The following is a 24194-nucleotide window of genomic DNA, read 5'->3' as shown; positions in this document are numbered from 1 at the left end:
CCGTTCAAGGGACGCGGCCATTCCTCTCCAGGTGGCTGGCAGCCCTTCCCCCCAGGTGGCCTCTCCTCCTTGCCAGACCCTGCCTGAGCAGAAACGCCGCGCGGGAGGAAGGCCCCTCTCAGGCACCCCCCGCTTGCTTTCCCCGCCATCCTCTTTAACGAGGCGGGAACTGAGGGAAGAGGGCGGCAGGCGGGCGGGAGGGGGAGAGAGAAGCTCTAGAGACCCACACGAACGCTGCCCGCTTACCATCTCAACCGCCAACTGCCTCCAGGCGGGAATTTGAGCGGGAAACGCCGCGCGCGCAAAATCAAACTCGGCTCCGCTTCCCCTGCCAGCAGCGCCCCCTGGCCCCTTCGGAGGGAACCGCACGGCGACGCGCTTGGCCGAGCTCGTTGACTCCGCCCTTCTCCCTCTCTCTCTCCCTCCCACGCCCCGCCCCGCTACCATGGAGACAGGATTGTGCTAGACCGAACTTCTGGCGACCCCTTTTGGGGTTTTCATGGCAAGAGACTAACGGAGGTGGTTTGCCAGTGCCTTCCTCTGCACAGCAACCCTGGACTTCCTTGGTGGTCTCCCATCCCAATACTAACCAGGGCTGACCCTGCTTGGCTTCTGAGATCTGGCTAGCCTCCTAAGGTTTGGTAAACGTTGCCGCTCTGTGTGTTAAGTGCCGTCAAGTCGCTTCCGACTCATGGCGACCCTATGAATGAAAGTCCTCCAAAATGTCCTATCTTTGACAGCCTTGCTCAGATCTTGCAAATTGAAGGCTGTGGCTTCCTTTATTGAGTCAATCCATCTCTTGTTGGGTCTTCCTCTTTTCCTGCCGCTCTAGGGCTTGGCGTTTCCGTGGTGGGAATGGACACGGGGGTTTTTGCCTTGCATGGGCCGCTCCCTGCGTGCACATTCCCCCCCCCCCCGTCTAAATTCTTAGAACAGTGCACACGGGGGCTTGTTTTTGAGTTTGAGAGCATTCGGATGGGGAAAATGTGCATCTAGAGAGCGGCCAATCAGGCCAGTTGAGACCGGAAGTGCAATTGAGAACTACGACCGTGCGGTCGTAGTTCTCAATTGCACTTCCGGTCTCAACTGGCTTTTCTCGCTCGGCCCCTTTACGCACGGGAGGTTTTGCCTTGGCCGCTCTCTAGATGCACATTTTCGTCTGGCTTTGCACGTAACTTCCGCTTCTTTAAACATGCTCCGCAACCCGATTTTCCTGCAAAATCTACGAAGTTGTTTCCCCCTTCCCCCCCCCCATTCAACGTAATCTTTCCCCCGTGGCCCTAAATTCACGTTGAGTAAGCAGTGGTGGTGTTGAGTAAGAGTCGTATTCTAGCAATTAAATTGCTTGTCGGGATGTCACTTTTTCAGCATGACCGATTCTAGGAGAATAACCATGTTAGACTACTCATAATAACGATTCCTAACAACTGCAGGTGCTGTGAACGGTCACTCTGCTTACCTGGTACGCTTATGAGTTTTGCATGCAAATGTCTCAGATGGCACGTAATGGACACAAATCCTGCGAGCTCTTGCCTGAGCATATACGTTTTTGGGGACTGAAGTTTTACTTCGTGCTTCCAGTGAAGTGGATTCTAGCTCTGAAAGCTTGTGCTAGAATACATCTATTAAAAAGTTTTGTGACATAACTTAAAAACAACAACAGTGTGCACAGCGTATGAGCAAATGAAGTTTGGCTCAAACAGAAGAATCTAGGCAGTGTTCAAACTGCAGCCATGCGTAAGGGAAAAGACTGCAAGTCAATGCAAAGTTGCCAGCAAATTATAACATTAAACAGGATCCGTTGGCTAAAATTCACAGTCTGCCTTAAAAGGGGGGAGCTCTGGGTTTGGAAATACCTGGATATTTTGGGGGTGGAGTCTGAGGAGGGGGGTTGGAGAGGGGTGGGGGGCTGCCTCAGCTGATTTGCAGGCTGAATAAGAACTCTCAAGGGGCTGAATCCGGCCCTTGGGCCATATGTTTGACACCCCTGACATATACTCTTAAAACAGAGTTTGTTTAAATAGCAATGGACATACACTTTTATTAAATGAGGATGAGCAAAGATTGGGTCACAGGAACAGTATTCTTTGTCGTTCAGGCCCAAGCAAAGTGTTTCCCCCAAAAAAATATTCTCCTGCAGCTGTATCTTCTCATTTTTATTTTAAAGATATTTTACTTTTGTTTTCTGATTGAGAAATTATAATTGGTGCTCTAAATTCTGGCAAACTTGATTTGTATTGACTGGTTAGATTATGCAAATGTTATGCTAATTTGACTTTTTGGAAGGGCTTATGATTAATAGCAATAAAACTATTGGCTAGTTTGCTATTGGCTAGTGTAGACTTTTATGTTAAAACAGGCCCTTGACATTGAGTACTTTACACAAGCACTCTAACTGTGGGGTAGTATCCAAGTCCAGTGTCATTTGAGTAGAGAGCCAGCATGGTGTAGTGGTTAAGAGCGGTGGTCTCTGATCTGGAGAACCGGGTTTGTGTCCCAAATCCTACACATGAAGCCAGCTGGGTGACCTTGGGCTAGACACATTCTCTCAGCCCCACCTACCTCACAGGGTGTCTGTTGTAGGGAGGGGAAGGGGAAGGTGATTGTAAGCCGGTTTGATTCTTCCTTAAGTGGTACAGAAAGTTGGCATATAAAAACCAACTCTTCTTCTAGGTATGCATGGTATAAAAGGAGGCAGTTTTGAATTTGGACAGACAGCTGACAGTTTCATTAGAGTTGGACTACAGCTGCAGTTTAGGGGCTCTGGTGTGAGTGTAGTGGTTGGTCTATCTACTGCTGACATCCATTTGCTTCCCCAATCTTGTATATTTGCAGATAAAGACTGCATAAAATCCACATAGAAGCAGAATTTCCCAACTGAGAATTTCTCACACAATCTCTTTATTATTTAGTCATGTTTGCAGATGAAAATGCATTGCCAAAATGCTGAAAGGTAACTAGTCAGCAATTAGTGATTTAATATGCACCCCTACATGTCAGCGTGGTGTAGAGGTTAAGAGTGTTGCACTAGTATTTGAGAGACCTGGATTCGAATCTCCGCTTGTGCCATGGAAGCTCACTGGGTGACTTTGGGCCAGTCACATTCTCTCAGACTAACCTGCCTCACAGGGTTGTTGTACGGATAAAACGGAGGAGAACAATTGGGGGAGGGGCTGTGGCTCAGTGGTGGAGCATTTGCTTGGCATGCAGAAGGTCCCGGGTTCAATCCCTGGCATCTCCAGTTAAAGGGACTAGGCAAGTAGGTGATATGAAAGACCTCTGTCTGAGACCCTGGAGATCCATTGTCAGTCTGAGTAGACAATACTGACTTTGATGGACCAAAGGTCTGATCCAGTATAAGGCAGCTTCATGTGTTCAATGTAAGCTGCTTTGGGTCCCCATTAGGGAGAAAGATGGGGTGCAAATGAATTAATTAAATAAATAAATTTCTAAACTAAATCTGAGAAATTGATGATTTCTTAAAATGTTACTTCTACAGATTCTTTGCCTCACTAAGGTAAACAAAGGTACAAACTTTACAGCCTTCCACTACAGTAAATTCCAGAGGTTTCTGTACATAACATGTCAAGAAATAATGACCATGAGCTGGATCCAGCAATCTGCTTCCACAAGGAATGTGGATTTTAGTGTACAGACTGTGGATCTTCTCTACTTTCCCCAACCCCAAGTAGGTCAGTAGGCTACAGCGTGTGTGTGTGTGGGGGGGGGTTAAATTACTCCCTCCTTCCTCTTTTGTCTGATATTTGGGTTGAGAGGCAGCCTGAAGTTATGTAGAATGTTCTCTTTACCAAAATGTTACCATTCATTGTCTTGGATGGCAATGGAAGAAATGAAAGAAAACGTGACTTTTCATTCTGGAAGAATAGTCTAAGCCAGGTACAGGAGGAATCTGTAGTTATTGAACGACAGGAATAATACATTTTCTTCTCCATCAGTGAAGGGACTTGGAATGACTTTTAAAAAACTTTAAAAACTTTCTGTGCATGTTTGTTGAAAATTGTGAGTTGGATCCAGTCATATTTGTTGCTTACACCAGCGTGGTGTAGTGGTTAAGAGCGGTGGTTTGGAGCGGTGAAGTCTGATCTGGAGAACCAGCTTTGTTTCCCCACTCCTACACATGAAGGCAGCTGGGTGACCTTGGGCAAGTCACATTCTCTCAGCTTCACCTACCTCACAGGGTGTCTGTGGTGGGGAGGAGAAGGGAAGGTGATTGTCAGCCGGTTTGAGTCTCCCTTAAGTGGTAGAGAAAGTCAGCATCTCTTAATCTCACCCAGTTGCCTTCCTTATTACAGCCTCTGTTCCATGTAGATTTTGTCCATGCAGGACCTAGCATAGCCTTTCTAGTGGCAACGTATGACTTGCAGTATAATACTTTCTGGTTTCTGCCCCTGCTTTCTCCTCTGACCTCTGAATAACAAAGGAATATTTATGCAGACAATGTGACAAGCCAAAAATAAAATCTTCAATTCTGAAAATTAAGAGGAAACAACTTTTATTTTTTAATATTTCTGTGTTCTGTGCATGGTAAAAGATAACACATTTTATTTTGGAGTTTCCTGTCTTTCCAGCACAAAGTAAGTTTTAAGGCTTCCTTTGTCTGATAAAGCGTTAAAACTACCATGGCACACATGAAGCTAACCCTACACACAAACAATCTTCAATGAACAGCTTTCACCCTCAGCCTTAACTAGACAGAATTTATATTTCTTCTAATTGGAGATGTGTATGATGATGACGGGGAAAAAATAAATGACTAAGATACTTCAGTATCATTTTTAGAGAGTGCAAGACTTTATAGCATTCTTTACACAAAACATATGAAACTGGCATACAAAGATGGAATGTACAAAACAAAACAAAAATCATTCACTCCAAGAACTGGAAAGGTACAACATACTATTTCGATTTCTAGCACAGGGACTTTACAATACACGATGCACATTATGGAACATTCCCATGTCATAAAGCAAAGAAGCAAACCATCAGGGTTAAGGCCGTGTTGCTCACAAACATCCACTTAAATGTTGTACATTCATCAGAAACTATCACCATTTGGGATTCATTCTATACTACAGTACAAACGTTTTCCATACATACTTCAAGCACAGACCTTTTAAATCATTGCTCACGGTTCATCTTCATCAGCATTTTTGGTGAACATTATGACTTTCTACCTTGCTGCCATCCTTAAAACAAACATCATTTCCTCATATAACAAGCATAACTTAATGGGCACTTGTTTTCATTATGGCAACACTAGATCCTTAATTATCAAAGAAAAAAGTAACAGTAAAGTTGAAAGCTCTGCACTGTTTGCAAAGGTCAACAACATTAGACAATATTTTTTCTTTGTTACTTTGCTGAAACTTTACTCAGTGTAAAAACTTCACTAGTATTTAACAGTTTTCTTTACAGTTAAAAAAACCTTCAATATACAGTTTATAATTTATCCAAAAATGAACCAAGGAATGCCTGACAGTATTTTTGAGCTTATTTTTAGCAAGCGTTTCCTTTGAACAAATACATGCACACCTGCACTCACTTTGATGTGCTACTGTTCATTATTCATTGCCACAAGGAAAATGTCTCTACTGTAAACATAAATTAAAATTGCTTTAATCATGGTGAGCTACCTGTGACTGTTAATCCAAATTAAAATTGCAGTGCAGTTGTGTCCTAGGTTGCATCTGTGGGTTTGGCCATGCAGCAAGTTTGGATGTAACCTGCATGTACACAACCTTAGATATTGATTCAGTAAGGAAAAAAATATAATTGTGGTAATTACAGGTCTGAACTTTTATGCAATGGCTATAGTTTTTGGAAATTTGTAACTCAATTGTTTGTTAGATTTCAAATGCTCCTTGTTAAAAGCAAACTAACTTGATGAAAATCACCATCTTTGTCAGTATATGAAATGCAAACTGCTGCCTCGTTCTGCCTCAGTTTGCCTCAGAATCACGCATAGAAGAAAGAGGTTTAATTCTTTCACTCAGATTTAATAATTGAAACCAGTGCTGCTGTTAGCAGGGAATCTAGTTTTGATGATAGAAAATCCTTGCAAATTCAGGCTTAAACCCTCTGTTCGTTCTCTGCACGGCCCCAAGGCAAATGGAGGCTATATGAGTCTGCCAGTTGTATTTTATAAATGAATGCAGATATGTGATCTCCATGTTTTTGCCTGGCTACTGAGCTTTTACAGGTGTCTTCCAAATATCTGCCATTCATCAGGGCTCCAAACTAGCACCAGTTTACAGTAGCATACATCACTGTTATCAGTTTTACAAATCCTTAAAGATTCAATAAGGAAGAACCAGGATCTAAAGGTATTGGAGGGAAGGCCACATCACCCTTAATACGTTATCATTGTTGTAAAGGAAAGAAGCAATAATTCAAATCTGAGTCAAGGTAGTAAATGCAGCATTACTGTTACCTATTATTCAAGTTAAGGAACTGTTACTTTAAAAAAAATAAAGAATGCATGGACACGATTGCATGCATGAAATGGTTTCCAGATGTCAGTTCATAACAATTTAGGTTTTTATGTTTCCTTTACATAAATCTCTGGAAACTGCTCTTACACGTGTTCCACCGAACTGTGCCGGAGTGCATGAAAGCATAAATCTTTTCTCGTGGGCACTGCTCCTAATCCCTCCTTAGGTCACTCTCAATGCAATCCCAAACAAAGTTATACCCTCCAATTGAAGTCAGTAGGCTTGCAAAGGTATAGTTCAGTTTAGGATTGCACAGTGCATGAGATAGTTCAGTACCTATTTTTAATTCCTGCAAATATTTTCTTTGTCATAACTTTTTTTTTATTTTTTACAAAAGTTTAAAAGCATTACAAGCATAAACTGGATTGGTTAACAATGTGCACTGAATTCAGTCTGTAGTAATAATACACTTCACAGGGTGTGAGTTCCTTTACGTTATACAATTACTAGACATCTTGAAGTTTTTGCTGTTGTTTACTTCATTAATAAATACATCTAAAATCATAAATCGGTTATCCATTTTCTCAAAACATTTAAATATCTTTAAAGGTGGTTCGGTGGCCAAGATTAATGGTGCCTAGTGACTATTGCCTTGGCAGATACTTTTTTATTTATCTAAGAACCATAACATTAGATTCATTTTAAGAAGGTAACTTTACAGTATGGCTATTCTGTTAGACTATCAGAGAAACAATTAAAGCATGAAAAAATTAACTTTGCTGCCTTAATTAAATACAGTGTACCAATTTTGCAGCTAATGTGTTACGGGCCAGCTAGGCAATTATCTTAGTTTTTCCAGCATCATCTTATTGGAGTCATTAAAGAAGGTTTGAAGCAAAATATTGAGCTCTGCCCAAACTTAAGGTAGGGATGAAATGTTACAAAAACAAATTACCTTCCATTCTGCAGGATGGTAGATATTAAGATGCCAACCTGACTGAGCAAAGCGAAAACAAAGAAGAAATGCAAGGTTATTTTAGCTACAGGAACTATGATGACCAGTTGTCCTCTTGTACAAGGTTGGGGGCAGTACATGATCCCACTTTGCTAGCATGTGTATTTTTTCACTTTATGTTATGTGTATAAAATGTATGTATGCTTCTTAGTATTATTAGACATAACTTATAGGGGGGAAAGAACCTCTTGTCAGAATGTATATGGCTCCCAGAGTTTTAAATTACATGATTTGCTTTTCACCTATGTGTTTGGAGAACAGGGGGGGAGAGAGAATACAGAATATTTTCTTCCAGAAAGGATGGTGCTCAAATAATCTACATGCACTTCTTATTCTTGATGGAAGAAAATTATGAACTGTTTTGAACCATCATTTAATCCTATCTGACACTCACTAAGTGTTAAAGATTTGTCCCACAATTGATTTATTTTTTATACTTGACCTTATTTCCATTTTATTATTTCCATTATTTTAAAAAATGACCAACACCCTGCTTTGGTAACTCTTGGTTATCAACCCCCCCCCCCAAAAAAAACCCCTTTGTCTTCCTCCAAGTATCCTTTGGTTGTTCAAGATAGGTCCTCCAGTGGGGAACCTGCGTGGCTTGTTATCCTGTTTGGAAATGGGACTGCTTTTAAAAACCATGGTAAGGACATTCTACATTCTGCAATAACATATTACAGTGTCTTTCCATAGAAGCTCCAGGATTCTGGAAAATACAACACATTGAGCAGTAGGGAAGTTGATACACATGTACATTAATCCCACATTGGACAGGAAGGTTGCATTGATTCTTGTAGTGCTAAAAGTTAAACTGTGTTAGGTTGGATAGCTAGAACAGGAAGGTTTCCGAATGACTTGACCATATATCTTTATTACTAAAAGAAACTACTTACTACAGTTGCTATGATGTTACAAGTGTAATACCTACTATAACAACATGGTCTAAAAGACTCCCAGACTTCCTGCTGGGATAAATAATGCTTAACAGTAACAATTTTCAAATTTGGAAGCTTTAAACAAATGCTTCCCATTCACATGTTAAATAAACCCCTTTAAATCATTTCACTGTTCCCCCTCCCTTGCAGAAAAATTAGTCTGTTACATAAATGCCTGATCTACAAGCCACAGTTCACATGTTTATTATTCCACTGTCTTCATGAATTCAGGAAAAAAGAGAGGGTCTTATTTATTTATTAATCCTTAGGATGAGTTCAGTGCGGAACATATGAGGTGCAAGTCCTATGTAAACAAGGTAGGTTTGGAAATAAAACAGAAAAGTGAAAACTTCTGTATTAAAATTGAAATATTTAAAGAAGTAGACATCCTACACAAAAAGATCTACATTGGCCCTCAGAGACTAGTAACTTCTTAAGCATGATCCAACTGCTACTGTAAGTATCGATAGACTTTGAAGCAGTGATTGCCAGAGTCAGCAACTACAACATGCCCATCGGACGTTAGGGCCAAGCCTTGGGGACCATAAAGCGGATCAGCAGATGTATTTATATAGGATAAAAAGGATCCACTTCCATCAAACACCTGTGAAAATGTAAAGAGAGAATGAGTTCAGTTCAATGAAAGAAAAAAAGAGTTGGTTTTTATATCCCGATTTTCTCTGCCTTTAAGGAGTCTCAAACTGGCTTACAATCGCCTTCCCTTCCTCTCCCTACAACAGACACCTTGTGAAGTAGGTGGGGCTGAGAGTTCAGAGAGAACTGTGATTAGCCCAAGGCCACCCAACAGGCTTCATGTGTAAGAGTGGGGAAACAAACCCGCTTCTCCAGATTAGAGTCCGCCGCTCTTAACCACTCTACCATGTTGGCTCACATAACATGTACATGTACAATGTAGCCACAGCAAAGTGATTGGTGAAAGTGCATACCATCGTTGATTTGGCATGTGCCTATGAAGACTCAGAGAATGTGTGTATGTGTGCTAAGTGCCCTCAAGTCGCTTCCGACTCATGGCGACCCTATGAAAGTCCTCCAAAATGTTCTATCTTTGACAGCCTTGCTCAGATCTTGCAAATTGAGGGCTGTGGCTTCCTTTATTGAGTCAGTCCATCTCTTGTTGGGTCTTCCTCTTTTCCTGCTGCCCTCAACTTTTCCTAGCATGACTGTCTTTTCCAGTGACTCTTGTCGTCTCGTGATGTGACCAAAATACAATAGCCTCAGTTTAGTCATTTTAGCTTCTAGGGTCAGTTCAGGCTTGATTTGATCTAGAACCCACTGATTTGGTTTTTTTGGCCGTCCATGGTATCCGTAACACTCTCCTCCAACACCACATCTCAAAGGAGTCTACTTTCTTCCTGTCAGCTTTCTTCATTGTCCAGCTTTCACACCCATACATAGTAATAGGGAATATAATGGCATGAATTAACCTAATCTTGGTGGCCAGTGACACATCCTTACACTTCAGAATCTTTTCTAGCTCCTTCATGGCTGCCCTTCCCAGTCTCAACCGCCTTCTGATTTCTTGGCTGCAGTCTCCCTTTTGGTTGACGATGGAGCCAAGGAATAGAAATGGCACACCCCTTTCCTTTAAAACCAGCCATAGCTTTTCGTGATCCACACAGTCAAAAGCTTTGCTGTAATCTATGAAACACAAGCTGATTTTCTTTTGAAATTCTCTCGTATGCTCCATTAACCAGCGTATATTTGCAATATGATCTCTAGTGCCTCTTCCTTTTCTAAAACCAGCTTGAACATTAGGCATTTCTCATTCCATATATGGTAACAGCCTTTGCTGTAAGATTCTGAGCATCACTTTACTTGCGTGAGAAATTAACGTGATGGTCTGATAGTTGCTGCAATCTTTGATGTCTCCTTTCTTGGGAATTGGAATGTAAATAGATTGTTTCCATTCTGTGGGCCATTGTTTTGTTTTCCATATCTGTTGGCATATTCTTGTCAAGATTTTGATGGACTCCGTTTCTGTGGCTTGGAATAGCTCTATTGATATCCCATCTGCTCCTGGTGATTTGTTTCTCCCGATTGCTCTCAGTGCAGCTTTCACTTCACTTTCTAAAACTGTAGGTTCTTCTTCAAAAGATTCTTCTTGGAAAGAATCTGTTATCCTTTCATCTCTTCTGTATAGTTCTTCAGTGTATTGTTCCCACATTTTCTTTATTTTGTCCTGTTCAGTTAATGTATTTCCATGCTGATCATTCAGCATGCCTAACCGTGCTTTAAATTTCCCTTTGATTTCTTGGATCTTGTGGAACAGATTTCAGAGAATGTGCACATACTGAAATGGTAGGCAGGCTATCTTACATGATGCCCAGTGATAGGTTAACTTACCAGATCACACAGCTTTGTTATCACTCACAGATCACATGGAGACATTTTAGAGATGGTGTGAGAGTTAGCCCTGAAAACACGGCCCATGCAACACACATCACATTAAGCCAACTGGCTGGGGGGGAAAAGTTTTGTCTACCTGTATTCGACTGTTTCCCCAATCGGCTACAATTATATTTCCATTTGAATCTACAGCTACTCCTGTTGGTGCATTAAATTGCCCATTTCCTTCTCCATTAGATCCAAACTTCAACATGAATTCGCCTTCCTGGTTAAATACCTGTAGGAATTGTTTTTTAAAAAAATCAAGTCATATATTTTACTACATAGTGCTTGCATAATGTTACCAGCCTGAAAAAAGAAGCGCAATTACTCTCCTCACATTAATGAACACAATCATACATATAAAATTGCATATACTGTGTAAGATCATTGGTCTCTCAGTTTTGTCTACGGGGAACAGGGGCTGGAACTGGGCTAAGTGACCATGCATTTTAGCCCACAGGCAGCTAACTCCCATGTGGCTCAAAAAACCCAAAAAATGTAAGTTAAAGATTTCTGCAGATCTGGGAGAACCCCAAGGTTTGCAGAAAAATAGAAAGTAGTAGTAGTAGTGAAGTGCCTGGTTGTCTTATAGAGTCTAATAAAGACAACTAGGAGGAGGTTAAAAGCAAAACCGTCCTTTATTTAGCTAAACACAGACCTGGGGTGAACTAACCCACAAATAAGATGCAGAGTTACCAGAGAAACAAAGGAAGCTCAGAATTATTTATGCATTTGCATGGGACAGGCCCATGGCTGCTGACAAGCAAATTGATACACAAAAGCACCAATGCACATTAGGTGTCTACTCCACTCTAATTAGCATAGCCTATAGATATTGCCCGAAGGTGTCTCTAGGTCTTGTGATCTTGGAAGTAGAAAACACATTCCTAAGGATGAAGGTAATTTAGAGCTCTCTACTGGTGAAAGGCCGTACCAGGCACAGAAAGCATGATTTTTTGGTTCATGGCTCCCGGATGCCAACTTCCCAAAGCTTCCATGTGTGTGCATGTGAATACATAGTGTTCTAAACCAGCCCTTATATCTGGGCATTACGGTAGTAACCCTCCCCCAAAGTTCCTAACAGTAATGGAACTCTGAGCCTTATTGTTAATCTTGACCTGCCACTGACATCTATGTGCCCCTCCGCTAGGGTAGACTGAAATGGTATCTTTGGTAGTCACAAATCTGAAAATGTCTGAATTGCCTGACTCTGAATGTGGAGGTCTTCTCACATGGGCATGTTTCACGCCTAGGAAATACAACTGGCATAAATCTCCTGCCACAGAGGGCTACAAGCTCATTGGAAAACTCATAGAAGCAAGGGGCTTCCCACATGTAACATAAAGTATAAGGCGCGTGACTGTTAGACATGCCAGTTGTACGTGCTGTGTAAGAAATTTAGAGTGTTAATCAGGCCAACAAGTACTTTGTTATCACTACAACCATCAGATACAAGTTTCTCCAAGCATTAAATGCAAGCCTTGATAACTATAATCTCAAAATGGAACTGTAAAATGGCACAAAGGAATGTGTTATACACAACACAGTACTTTTTGAACCAACCAACTCAAGGAGTACAGCCCTAATTAAACAGAAAAATAAAATGACCCATCCAGTTATTTCCCTGCCTCCCAACTGAGTAATGTCTAATGCTGAAAATATAGTCAATTCTTTTATGAGAACATACAAACAACTTCTATCCATTTTAACAGGAATTTACTATGTCATACCTTGACAGAGTGATTGTGGAAATCTGTAATAATAATTTCATTATTGTGGTTGACAGCTGCAAAATGAGGGCCTGCAACAAACAAGAATTAATTAGTAACAAGCTGTCTAAGGGCAAAAAATGAATTAGATCATCACAATGATATGCTCGGTTCTAAAATACAAGAACCACTGGTTCTAAATTTGGAACAATTTAAAGTTGTTCAGGGGATCGTTCTTACAAAATAAATGAAGTTGTAGTTAATGCCTGCGGAATTTAAGGCAGTCTTCATTGTGCATATTATGCTAGGGTTTGTTCTGTAATTTGTTCCCTAATTTTATATTTCCAGATCTTACTTTGTTTTGTGGATATAATATAAAGGGTTAAATCCAACCACCTTTTCCACTGTTGAAAAAAGGAGGAGGGCCTTTGACCACTAAAAAGGCTATGCAGGGAATCATGGGGCCCAGTGGACAAAAGCCATGTGGGACAGGAGCTGTAGTAAGGAAGAGAATTAGGTGAGACTGGATGAAAAGGATCCAAAGTAAATAAATAAATCTTCACAATGTTTAATGATTCCTGCTGCACATTCAGTTGATCTCAATGCCTTTTGGTGTGTCTCTGTGTGTGTGATGGAGGATCTTTTGGTTAATTTACAAACTGGTGTTTTTCTGGATACCTGGGAAATGCAGTGGCGTAGCGTGGGGGGTGCAGGGGGGGCCGGCCGCACCGGGCGCAACATCTGGGGGGGCGCACTCGCAGCTCTCTGCCCCTGCCTGGCTCACTCACTCACTCTCTCTCACTGCAGTGAAGACGTCTTCCAACCATTCATAAGCCGCGGTATCCAAAAAACCCTTTCAAAGCGGTGTTTTTTGTATAACATTTTCAAACTCTCAGCAGGCCTCCAGGGGGCGGGAAAGCCGCGGCCCCGCTCCCCAACTCACGGCAGGGCCGCCTCAGGCATTAATCTCCCTCCCCCTCGCCGCTGAGGCAGGGCCGCACGGCGGAGCCCACAGCGTCGGCCTCACCCGGCCCAGCCCACCTTGGGGGTGGGACTCAGCAGCTCCTCCCTGCCGGGCCAGCGGAAGGGGGGGGGAGTTTCAGAGGAGGCTGGAGGGCGGCGGCCGTCTTGTTTGTGGCGAGCAGAGGCGGCGGGGAAGGAGGGGTGGGGGGCGAAGGCGAGACAAAGCTGAAGGGCGCGGGGCGGCGCTGGGCCCTGAGAGAGGCGCCGGTCCCGCGAGGGCCGTCCCACCGGCCCGGGAGCGCCGCCTGCAACAGGTTCCTGGGCACGCGAGGCCGCCGCACTCCTCCAGGCCTCGGCCGTTGGTCTCCGCCTCGGTCCCGGGTGGTGGGAGCCGGCGCCACCCGCCTCAATGCGGTTCGGGGCGAAGATGATGCCGGTAAGTGGCCTCTGGGTTGCCATAAGTCGGCTGCGACTTGACGGCACTTTACACACACACACACACATTGTTAGAGAAACCACTTGTGGATTAGAATTTGATGCTTAGTGAGAATTGCCTCCTGGACTTTTCTTTTTCAAACTCATCTTCCACTTATTACTAATTGGTGAATTTGAATTGTATACAGTTAATTTAGTTTTGCAGCATGGGCCAATTTACTATACATCTTTGCCTCCTGTGGCCAGGATGTGCACAGAGGTGTATAGCAAGCATCATATCAGTAAACAGTAAATATATGTTTTGGGCATATGAAAATGAATGGGGGGGGGGGTACATGAAGTCCCAAAAGGAAGCCAGTGGCTGCTTTCCACCTAAACAACACAGGAGGAGTATGGCCCAAAGACAAGCAGGCATAAGGTTTGTATTGCATCTTCCAAACACCTCTTAAACACAAATTATTAAGTACAGAGGTATTTGCAAGTCCCACAGCTGCTTGGTATACCGAAGGCCCCAGGTTCAGTCATTTTACTTTAATTACATCAGCACAAACAATACATGTGCTTAGGGGGTAAGGGTTTCTTTAACTAATCTAGTGGAAGAGACTCGAGTGCTAAAATCCACGGGTTAGGGGGCGCAAATTACTTGCCTTGCCCCGGGTGCTGACAACCCACGCTACGCCACTGGGGAAATGTCCTAATTATGTAGAGACCCCAGCCTTTTCTTTGGGTGGCCCGTTTTTGCTGCTTCTTAACAGGGACCAACCACTTTACTATTAGATATAACTACTAAGTAAAGGTGAAGTTCATCTCAAGGGTTTATATTCCATTTGGATCATTCCATTAACAGTAAATCAGGAAGGGCACCAAGTTCACAGGGGAAAGCTGCAGCGTATAAGCTTGCCAACTTACAAAGAGATATTAAATAACTCTAAAAGAATATAATCAGCAACAAACACAAAAGCAGCAAAATGAGTTTGGGCAACAGTACATTTAATCTAGAGAGCAATAAATTCAAAACTTGCTACTTGACTAGATTTAAACTAGTTAGACTGGCTCTTCTTGCTTAGATCTTCATTTTTAGTGCAACCACTGTAAAGTAATAAACCATTTAAAACTCATCTGACATGTAAATTAACAGCCTGTTCTTTCCCCACCTAATGGGATTTTGCAACTCTAATGACGAAAGGATTTATCCTTCTTATACTATCAACAAGGTCTTAAGAAATTACGGCTGCAATCCTAAGAAAACTTTCCTAGGAGTAAGGGCAATTGAATAAAATGCAGCCTATTTCTGAGTACACCTGCTTAAGGTTGCTCCCTATGGCACAGAGCAGGAGTGTATCTATAGCCACATTCATACAACATAATGAATCACAATTAAACTTCAGTTTGTCTTGTTCACTGTGCTCGTTTGCTCCCCTTGCCCTCCCCCTTCTCATACAAACCCCCAAAACAAACTCCAATTACCCATAATGCCTGGGTGAAGGCGCCTAGGTGAATGGGAATTTGTTTTCCCTCTCATAAGCCAGAAGTCTAATTGAATCCTGACTTTGGCAAAACTAGAGATTGTATCTATAATATCTGTCAGATACTCTCCGGCAAGAGGGTTGGGAGGGTGGAGGACTGAGCTATTACAGTCTCTGCCAAGAGGCAGGTCAGGATTCTCTGATCTATTTTACAGTTAGATGTGACATCAGGGAACTAAAGCTCCCAAGTGCTCTGAGGCCTGAGGACAGCATGGAAGGGAGCATCAGCCTTCCCCCTGTGCCATTTTCCTGAGCTGAAACATCCACGAGGCACTCAGTTTGCTGTAGCGTGTGGAGCCCCACAGCAGGGTAAATTGGACTCCCTTGGCTTGCCAAAAATGGCATGGATGGGGGAGGCCTGAAGCTCCTCCTCCTCCTCCAGCACTGCACTCCCAAGCCAAATTTGGTCCCAGCATGTTTCAGAACTTTAGTTCCCTGACCTCACATCTGTCTGTAAAACAGGGCAGGGAACCCTGACATGACTCATGGCAAATGTAACATCTAGTTTGGCTAGGGATGCCATTCGTGAGATTGTTCAAGCCGGTTTTGTGGCTTTTGGCCTTGGACTGTGTGTACCTATGATCACTATCAGTACATTGTGGGACCATTTTGACTATCTTGACCATTTTGGCTAATTTGGCCACGTTGTCTTTTGTATATATTGTACATAGTTGCTGTTCAGTACCTCCTGTGTGTTTAGTCATACCTTTGCATGTTATCATATAGGTGAGTGAGTCATGTTCTATAGTATGATTCATTTTCTATAAACTGTGCATGTTTAAATATTGAGAGTGCTGTGATTTGTTTTGTTTTGAACCTCCAGGTAGTAGCTGGAGATCTCCTGCTATTACAACTGACCTCCAGCTGATAGAGATCAGTTCACCTGGAGAAAATGGCCGCTTTGGCAACTGGACTCTTATGGCATTGAAGTCCCTCCCCTCCCCAAACCCCGCCCTCCTCAGACTCCGCCCCAAAAACGTCCCGCCGCTAGCAAAGAGGGACCTGGCAACCCTAAGTTTGGCCCTTTAGAATCTTTGTATCTGAGGAGCAAATAAGGTCCAATTTACTCAGGTGTTTGTATTCAATTGTAGCAGGCAACTGAAGTTTGTTTTGGGATTCCACACAGAAAAGGGAGAAGGAAAGAGGGAAATGTGTTGGCAGGATAAACAAGCAGGGTTGGCAACTGGCCAGAAGAAAAATGTTTTTCATAATTATTGTATGGAAACAGGCAGTTGAAGCTGTTCATGGCATGGAAGTAAATAACATCGCCTAGTCTTTGCTGGAGAGCAAACAGATAGTGACTGTTTCCATGTGTGCACTGGGTTCAGTTTTGCTGGGAAGTACTCCCCACCCACCCCCGCCGCCACTATCCTACAGCATCACAGTGCATTCCTGCACCTCCTAGGTTTTCCCTCTGATCTTTCCCAAACCTGCTTTGCTGTGAAGTTTATTCATAGTATTCACATTTGTTCATACAGGTATGTGGAGTGTTATGATTTTTTCTCCTTTGAATTTTTTAAAAAAAAGCTCAAATCAGGCTGTGAGTCAGGCTAGGAAAGGATGCTTACAGAGGAACAGTTTAGCTTTTTTCAAGGTCCCCAAAAGTGTTTTGTTTGTTTTTCACCTACATTGGAAAAAACAGAAGGGCTTAGTACTTTCCCACCTTTGGGTAAAGAACCAGCTCGAAACAATGTTTCTGAGCTGAAAAAATTACCAGAAGTAAAACGGTTAAGTAACCCTTGCAGCCAGCACAGGCTGAGTTTAGCTTTTAAAACACAGAGGCCATTTTTGCATGGTCAGTTTTGATGCTCACTCACAGCTGTTTTAAAATGCGACTTTAAAAATGCCTATTCACGGTCCCGACGCAAAAGGAGAAATTCCACCCCCCACTTGTCTGCTCCTTCGTTTCTGTTTGCATAGTCATTAGCATGTGCATAGCTAACGCGCCACTATTGTTTTGCATGGTTCCTTGAGGGGGATTCTTCGGCAAACACCAAAGGTCGCGTTAAATGGGCTCTTCAGTAATGCGAAGCAGGTATGCGCCAGCTTCACAGTCACTTCCGGAATGACGGTTCGGCGTGAATTTTTTAAAAAAATATGCAGGGCAATTCAGCCTGGAGCGCGCTGCTAATTGCCATGCAAAAATGGCCAGAGAGAGACAAAGGAAGACATGAACCTACATGTAGCAAACAGTGTGAGTGTGTAGAACAGACAGTGATGTCAATCAAAATGAATTCAACCAACTAGCTATTTTCAACTGAATTTCACTTGTGCAACCGTATGCCTGATTCTGCAGAGCAATTCCATTAAACTGTCTGCAGACATCTCACATGCAAATGGAAGCCTGCTCACATATCTAAAAAGCTGACTTAGCACTGATGAGTACCTCTACCTAATAAGCCTGGAGAATTCATGGGAAATTATGAAAACCTAGTCAGACATAGTTTCTTTTGGGTCATTGGCCTGAGCCCTTTCCAGGCACTGGAAGGTGCCTCAGCAAGACCGATACACTCTCTGGCACAGAACAAATGTTCTTATTGACTGGACTGGTTAAAGAGTAACTGCAGCCTTAGCAACAGCACCATGGTGTTCAGCAAGATATTTTTAAAAAGAGAAGGAAGTATTATTTTGGAACACTATCTTAGATTCACTGATAGTGTGAAGAATAGGTTATGAAACGTGACATTCATTCTCTGCAGAACAATGTACAAGAATTAAAGACAATGTTTATGTCTTGACCATTTGTAACTGAGAACCAGTGATTCTTTTTACTACCATATGGCTACTGTGCGGGGGAGGCACAGCACAAAAATTTGAGCAGTCAATCTATATTACAGCCCATAAGCCATACAGAAGTAGAACAAACATTAATTAATTACCAAAAAACTTATATCTCTACATATATCATTCATATAAAGGTAAAGGTCCCCTGTGCAAGCACTGGGTCATTCCAGACCCATGGGGTGACGTGACATCCCGACGTTTATGAGGCAGACTTTGCTTATGGGGTGGTTTGCCAGTGCATCTTCCCCAGTCATCTTCCCTTTACCCCCAGCAAGCTGGGTACTCATTTTACCGACCTCGGAAGGATGGAAGGCTGAGTCAACCTTGAGCCGTCTACCTGAAACCAACTACCTGACACGGGGCTCATTCATATATCTTCCCTAAAATTGGGACCTATCAAGGATACCTGCAAACTGCTTGTCTCCATTGCCTCGGCTTCCAAACTTGGTTACTATTTTCCCATTGGGCTGGAAGATGAACACACAACATGCTTTGTTGTCCACAACAATGATGTGTCCATTGCGATCCACGGAAACGCCTTTTGGTCCCATAAGTTTTCCCGATCCAATTTTTGTCTACAGGAAAAAAAAAAGATTAGATTTCCTTTTAAACCCACAAACAACGCAAATTCAGAACCCATATTTAACAAATGGATGTTTTAAATACTCTCTCTCAGGGAACAAAACTTGGTATGTGCCTCAAAACAGTGTCTACATACTAGAGACAAATCAAAGTTATGCACATGATGGGATATATTGTACATATATTTCGGGGCATCAGTAAGATATTACACATCGTGAAATCAAATCTAAATCAGTTATCCCAGCAAAAATCCAAACGAGGGATTTTAATACACAAATTGATAACCTTAGAATAACTAGGCTGGCTGGGGCCTGAAACTCCATTAACAATTTATGAGGGATTCCATACTTTCAATAAATATTTGTTTAAAATTCTAACTGCTGAAAGAGATGAGCTAGTCATGAAATATTGACTATGCATGCAATTACTGTGAAAAAAGCAGAAGACAACTAGGTCAAGGGGAAAACCAGCTGAGTCAACGAGGAGAGCCTGAATTAAGCCTCCTGGCTGCAATAAGGTCTCTTGTAAGCATGCATCATGATGTCTTCCCATTTATTTGCCAAAAACAATGGCTCCTTTTGAGGGCTGCCAACCTCCAGGTGGTAGCTGGAGATCTCCTGAAATTACAACAGATCTCCAGCTGACAGAGATCAGTCAGCGATCAGATCTGTAGAAAATGGCCACTTTGGAAGGTGTGCTCTATGGCATTATACCCCCACAGAAGTCCCTCCCTTCCCAAACCTCACCCTGAGAGCCAGCGTGATGTAGTGGTTAAGAGTGGTGGTTTGGAGCAGTGGATTCTAATCTGGAGAACCGGGTTTGATTCCCCACTCCACCACATGAGTGGCGGAGGCTAATCTAGTGAACTGGATTTGTTTCCCCACTCCTACACACAAAGCCAGCTGGGTGACCTTGGGCAAGTTACAGCTCTCTCACCCCCACCTAACTCACAGGGTGTCTGCTGTGGGGAGAGGAAGGGAAGGTGATTGTAAACCGGTTTGAGTCTCCCTTAAGTGGTAGAGAAAGTCGGCGAATAAAAACCAACTCCTCCTCTTCCTCCTCCCCAGCATCCTCTCCCAAAATCTCCAAGAGTTTCCCAATCCAGAGCTGGCTACCCTACTCCTTTTTAAACTCAGAGAGGTTAAAAACATAGCATTAGGACTTCAAGTTTACCTTAAATTTTCCATCAGAGGAGAAGATGCTAACCCATTTGTTATCATAATCAGCAATAATAATGTCACCACAAGGATGCACAGCCACTCCTGTGGGCCGCTGCAACTGGCCAGGAGATCTTCCCCGGATACCAAAGCGACTCTTGAATTGACCATCAGTGGCAAATAGCTAGAATTAAAAAAACAAAACAAAAAACTTTAACATAAAATGTAGTCTCCAGGACTCTGCCGCAGTCATTGCTGCTGAGCCTGGAGCAGCTTCAAGCCTCCATGGTCACGCTGCCAGCCAGGGAGCAGCTCCTGTTCTCTGCTGCAGCCACTGCCATGCCCAGAGCAGCTCCTGACTCCGACAGATGACCCAGGAGGCAGGGTCATTATCTGCATTTGTGCAGATAACGCTTTTTTATTGGGGGGGGATTTAATCCCCTCCAATGTATTTTTTAAGTTTTCAGATTTTTCTGCCAACCTGGGGGGTCCCCCAAGTTTTGTGTTGGTGCGGCCCTGATATGTAGATTTAGATATCCATAGATAACACCACACTTGACTATTAGAATGTGTTTAAACTGTCCCTCAAAGTTAACACAGAAGTAATTATGAGTAGCATTATCTGCTATGAATCATAACAGTTGTTATGTTTCAAGAAAAACAATCCTGGTGTTTCAGGAGTATGTGTGCTTCATTCATCATCCTATGAAATCCTGTGATCCCTCCTATAAAGATATGCCAGTTTAAAAGGGAAAAAAGACACCTTACCTGTACACACTGGTTATTGCTGTCGGCAATTAATATTTTTCCATTTGTAGATGCAGCTACTCCCTGAAGATTTGTAAATTCTCCTTTGTTTCTGCCTTTGGTGCCTAGAAAGGGATTGACACATGAACCACATTAGGCAATCTAAACCAGCCAAGTATGTGACGGCAAAATATCCCATCCCAACCCTTTAAGGCAACTGGTTCTAACGGTATTTTTGTGTGATCATAACAGACTAACAATGCCATCTTAATAGGGTTGCCAAGTGCCAGATGGTGGCAGGCAAACCCCCACCAATCTACCTGGCTGCCCACCGACCAGCTGAGGGTCGGCGGACAATGCATGCATATGCACCTGCCCACAGTGCCACATCACTTCCGGTTCATACCTGGAAGCGCAAGGAGCCTGGAAGCATCGCAAGGGGCCTTTTACCACTGAAACTGGGAGTTTGAGTGGTAAACAGCCCCTTGCGTTGCGTTTTACACCCAGAAGCGCCGCATCACAACGGGCCTTTTACCACTCAAACTCCCAGTTTCAGTGGTGAAAGGCCCCTTGCGATACGGCACTTCTAGGTGTAAACCCGAAGTGACGTGCTTGCGTCGGCGCGGCAGCATGCAATCTCCCCTCCCCTCCACCCCAAAAACCTCCAGCCGGAGGAGAGGGGGGACCTGGTAAGCCTACATCCTAAACAAAGTTACAACATTCCAAATCCATTGAAGTCAATGAGATTAAAAGGTTGTGCCTCATACAGAGTGTATATTATACATGTCACATGCCACACATGTTTATTTTATTCTTGTTCTACATACACTAACTTCCAAATGGACATTATACAGGTCTTTCCTGCTGTAATACCTATCTTTTCTTTCCACTGAATTTCTGGGCACAGTTTAGGATTATAATGCTTGTCTGTTGCCCAATATACCACCAAATACCCAATTAAACTGGTAAAAGATGCACATATTTAAAGTAATGGAAATTAATAGTGAGTTAGTGTGAAATACAATATTACTCTGCAAAACTATTCCACCACATTGAAAATAATGGATTTTTGATTTGCAATTTTGTTAAGTTCCAAAATGTTTTGATTTTGAAGTTCAAAATTAGACCCCACAATCATAGTTTATGTTGTGCTCAATGATGTGTTTTGCCATGATGCTGTAGCACCTGTTTTTTCAGACACTTCAATGGTCTTTTCCATCTATATCACTTCACACAGCTTGTTTACTATATTGGGCTAGTTCTTCAAAGAGCCCCAGCTGGATTCTGCCCCATGTCAATTTATTTTTGTGCTGAACAGCAAGGCCAAAACAACAGCTTGTACATTTGACAAGTTTGGAATATTTCAAACAACTGGCAAAACCAATAAAGAAGATACCTCATGCTCAGAATTTATGCTGCCCAAATTAGCCTTTGTATCTTCTTGACTACGGGTTGGCTCCAAAGAGCTGTGTTAAGGTGTGGCTAGTGGTTTCGGCCCATGAGATTTTAGAGGGCTTTCCCTCCCCTCTTAAACAGCAAATTCTCCCACTCACTTGTTTGACTATCCACACTGGATTAATTCCTGTTCATTCTGCCCAAGTGACATTTTGGGGCATAAATGAAACCTGACTACATATGTTTATGATTAATCATTATTATGCCTTTCAGCTGAATGGCAAGGAGGTAGTTGAAGGTTTGGAAGCCCGTTGCCTCTTCCTTCCATCCAGGGAAAGGAGCTGGATGTTTTTCGGAAACAGCATTAGACAATGCAGCATTGTAAACAGAAATCCTCAGGACTATGACTCCTGAGGGGGAGGAGGAATTACACATAAGGGAAGGTATTTATGTTTACCAGAAAGTGTGTGGAAGTTGCCTTAGACATGTTTGTACCCAAGGGGAAGTAAAAAATCACATACATTTACAGTGCATTCCTCAAATGGCGGCATGCGGAGTCGGTGGGGAAGAGGCACAGCAGCGCCTCTTCCTAAGCCGATTCACGCACACCGCGGGAACGAAAAAAGCCTTTTTGAGGCTTTTTGTTTTTAAATAGCCTAAATAGCAGGCGAAGCACCGCCATTCCCGCTGCCGGCATAACCAGCCGAACCGGGATAGGGAGCTGCCTAAGCCTCCCCCCAGAATGCCCCCCTGTGCCAGCGTGGCCTCTCTACGCCGTGGCCGGCGCCAGAGAGAGGCCGCGCCGGCAGAGGGGGGAGGCACGGTCCTGCGGCACTCGGCCGCTGGTGGGACTGCCTCGCCGCCAGCATAAGTGCGTGTAATCACGCACTTACACACACTTACGCTGGCGGTGGGGTCACGCTGCCTCCTAAAGACTTTCAGTCCCATTCTCAGGAATGGGCTGATAGGGTTGCCAGCCTAAAACTGGCAATCAGCAGGAAACTTGGGGGGGGGGGCAGGGAGTGATGGTGCAGTGACAATGACGTAGGGTTGCCATCCTCCAGGTACTGGATGAAAATAAGGCACCACTGTATCAAGTAGATTAGAAAATCAGTACAGGAGCGAGAAGTGTTAACAAAGTGCAAAATGTTTATCTATAAGCTACTACTATTTACACAACAAAACAACCCACAGTAAAACAAACACTGGTGAAAAGATGTACAATGGTATCAAAAATCAAGAGAAAAGTCTCAAAAAAGTCTCAGTAGTGGAGTACATTCGCCATAATGGTGTAAAGTTAATGCCATGTAGTTTTTTTAGAAGAAGCCCAGGTCACGGTGAGGATACGGCCGTTTCAAATTCTTAATTATAAATTCTTCATCAGCCCTTCAACCGGTAATCTTCTTATAATTCTACATATTCACCATCAAAAAATTGCAGGTTACAAATCCCACGAAGGGTAAAGAATGTGCTTACACACACTTACGCGCTTACACACACTTACGCTGGCGGTGGGGTCACGCTGCCTCCTAAAGACTTTCAGCCCCATTCTCAGGAATGGGCTGATAGGGTTGCCAGCCTAAAACTGGCAATCAGCAGGAAACTTGGGGGGGGGGGCAGGGAGTGATGGTGCAGTGACAATGACGTAGGGTTGCCATCCTCCAGGTACTAGCTGGAGATCTGCTAACTCAACTGATCTCCAGCCGATAGAGATCAGTTCTCCTGGAAAAAATGGCCGCTTTAGCAATTGGACTCTATAGCACTGAAGTCCCTCCCTTCCCCAAACCCCGCTCTCCTCAGGCTTAGCCCCAAAAATCTTCCGCCAGTGGCAAAGAGGGACCTGGCAACCCTACAATGACGTCAGTTCTAGTTTGCACCCAGAAGCAATGTCATGATGCTCTAAGAATTTGCTCATCTCTATGGTATTTACCAGAAGGGATGTCACTTCCTACCCCTGCCCCTTGCTTTCACTGGAGCGAAGAGGACTGGCAGAGCCTGGGGGTGGGAAGCCTGCTCACCATCCCCAGGAGAATGGCAGCTCTCCACACATACTATTTACACAGTGACATACAAAGACAGAAG

At 43.2% G+C, this 24194-nt stretch overlaps 2 protein-coding genes across 5 annotated transcripts in view; both read right to left on the bottom strand.

Annotated features, from left to right (window-relative positions):
- MND1 (meiotic nuclear divisions 1) overlaps nt 1–447 on the bottom strand; it is a 42919-nt gene extending 42472 nt beyond the window's left edge. The window contains exon 1 of the mRNA XM_056855046.1: nt 247–447. Within this exon, the coding sequence (XP_056711024.1) occupies nt 247–447 (201 nt within the window). The remainder of the gene's footprint in view (nt 1–246) is intronic.
- Nucleotides 448–8178: 7731 nt separating this feature from the next.
- TRIM2 (tripartite motif containing 2) overlaps nt 8179–24194 on the bottom strand; it is an 88656-nt gene continuing 72640 nt past the window's right edge. For 2 of the 4 annotated variants that reach the window (XM_056855713.1, XM_056855712.1), the window contains exons 7-12: nt 20739–20842; nt 19987–20154; nt 18638–18806; nt 12545–12615; nt 10909–11049; nt 8179–9009 (exon numbers count right to left, since the gene is read on the bottom strand). In XM_056855713.1, coding sequence (XP_056711691.1) covers nt 8857–9009; nt 10909–11049; nt 12545–12615; nt 18638–18806; nt 19987–20154; nt 20739–20842 — 806 coding nt within the window. In that variant the 3' untranslated portion in view covers nt 8179–8856. The remainder of the gene's footprint in view (nt 9010–10908; nt 11050–12544; nt 12616–18637; nt 18807–19986; nt 20155–20738; nt 20843–24194) is intronic. The other 2 variants (XM_056855711.1, XM_056855714.1) reach the window with 2 other exon arrangements.

The sequence above is a fragment of the Euleptes europaea genome, chromosome 9 (assembly GCF_029931775.1).
Source record: "Euleptes europaea isolate rEulEur1 chromosome 9, rEulEur1.hap1, whole genome shotgun sequence".
NCBI lineage: Eukaryota > Metazoa > Chordata > Lepidosauria > Squamata > Sphaerodactylidae > Euleptes > Euleptes europaea.
This window is presented reverse-complemented; position numbering and strand designations above follow the sequence as displayed.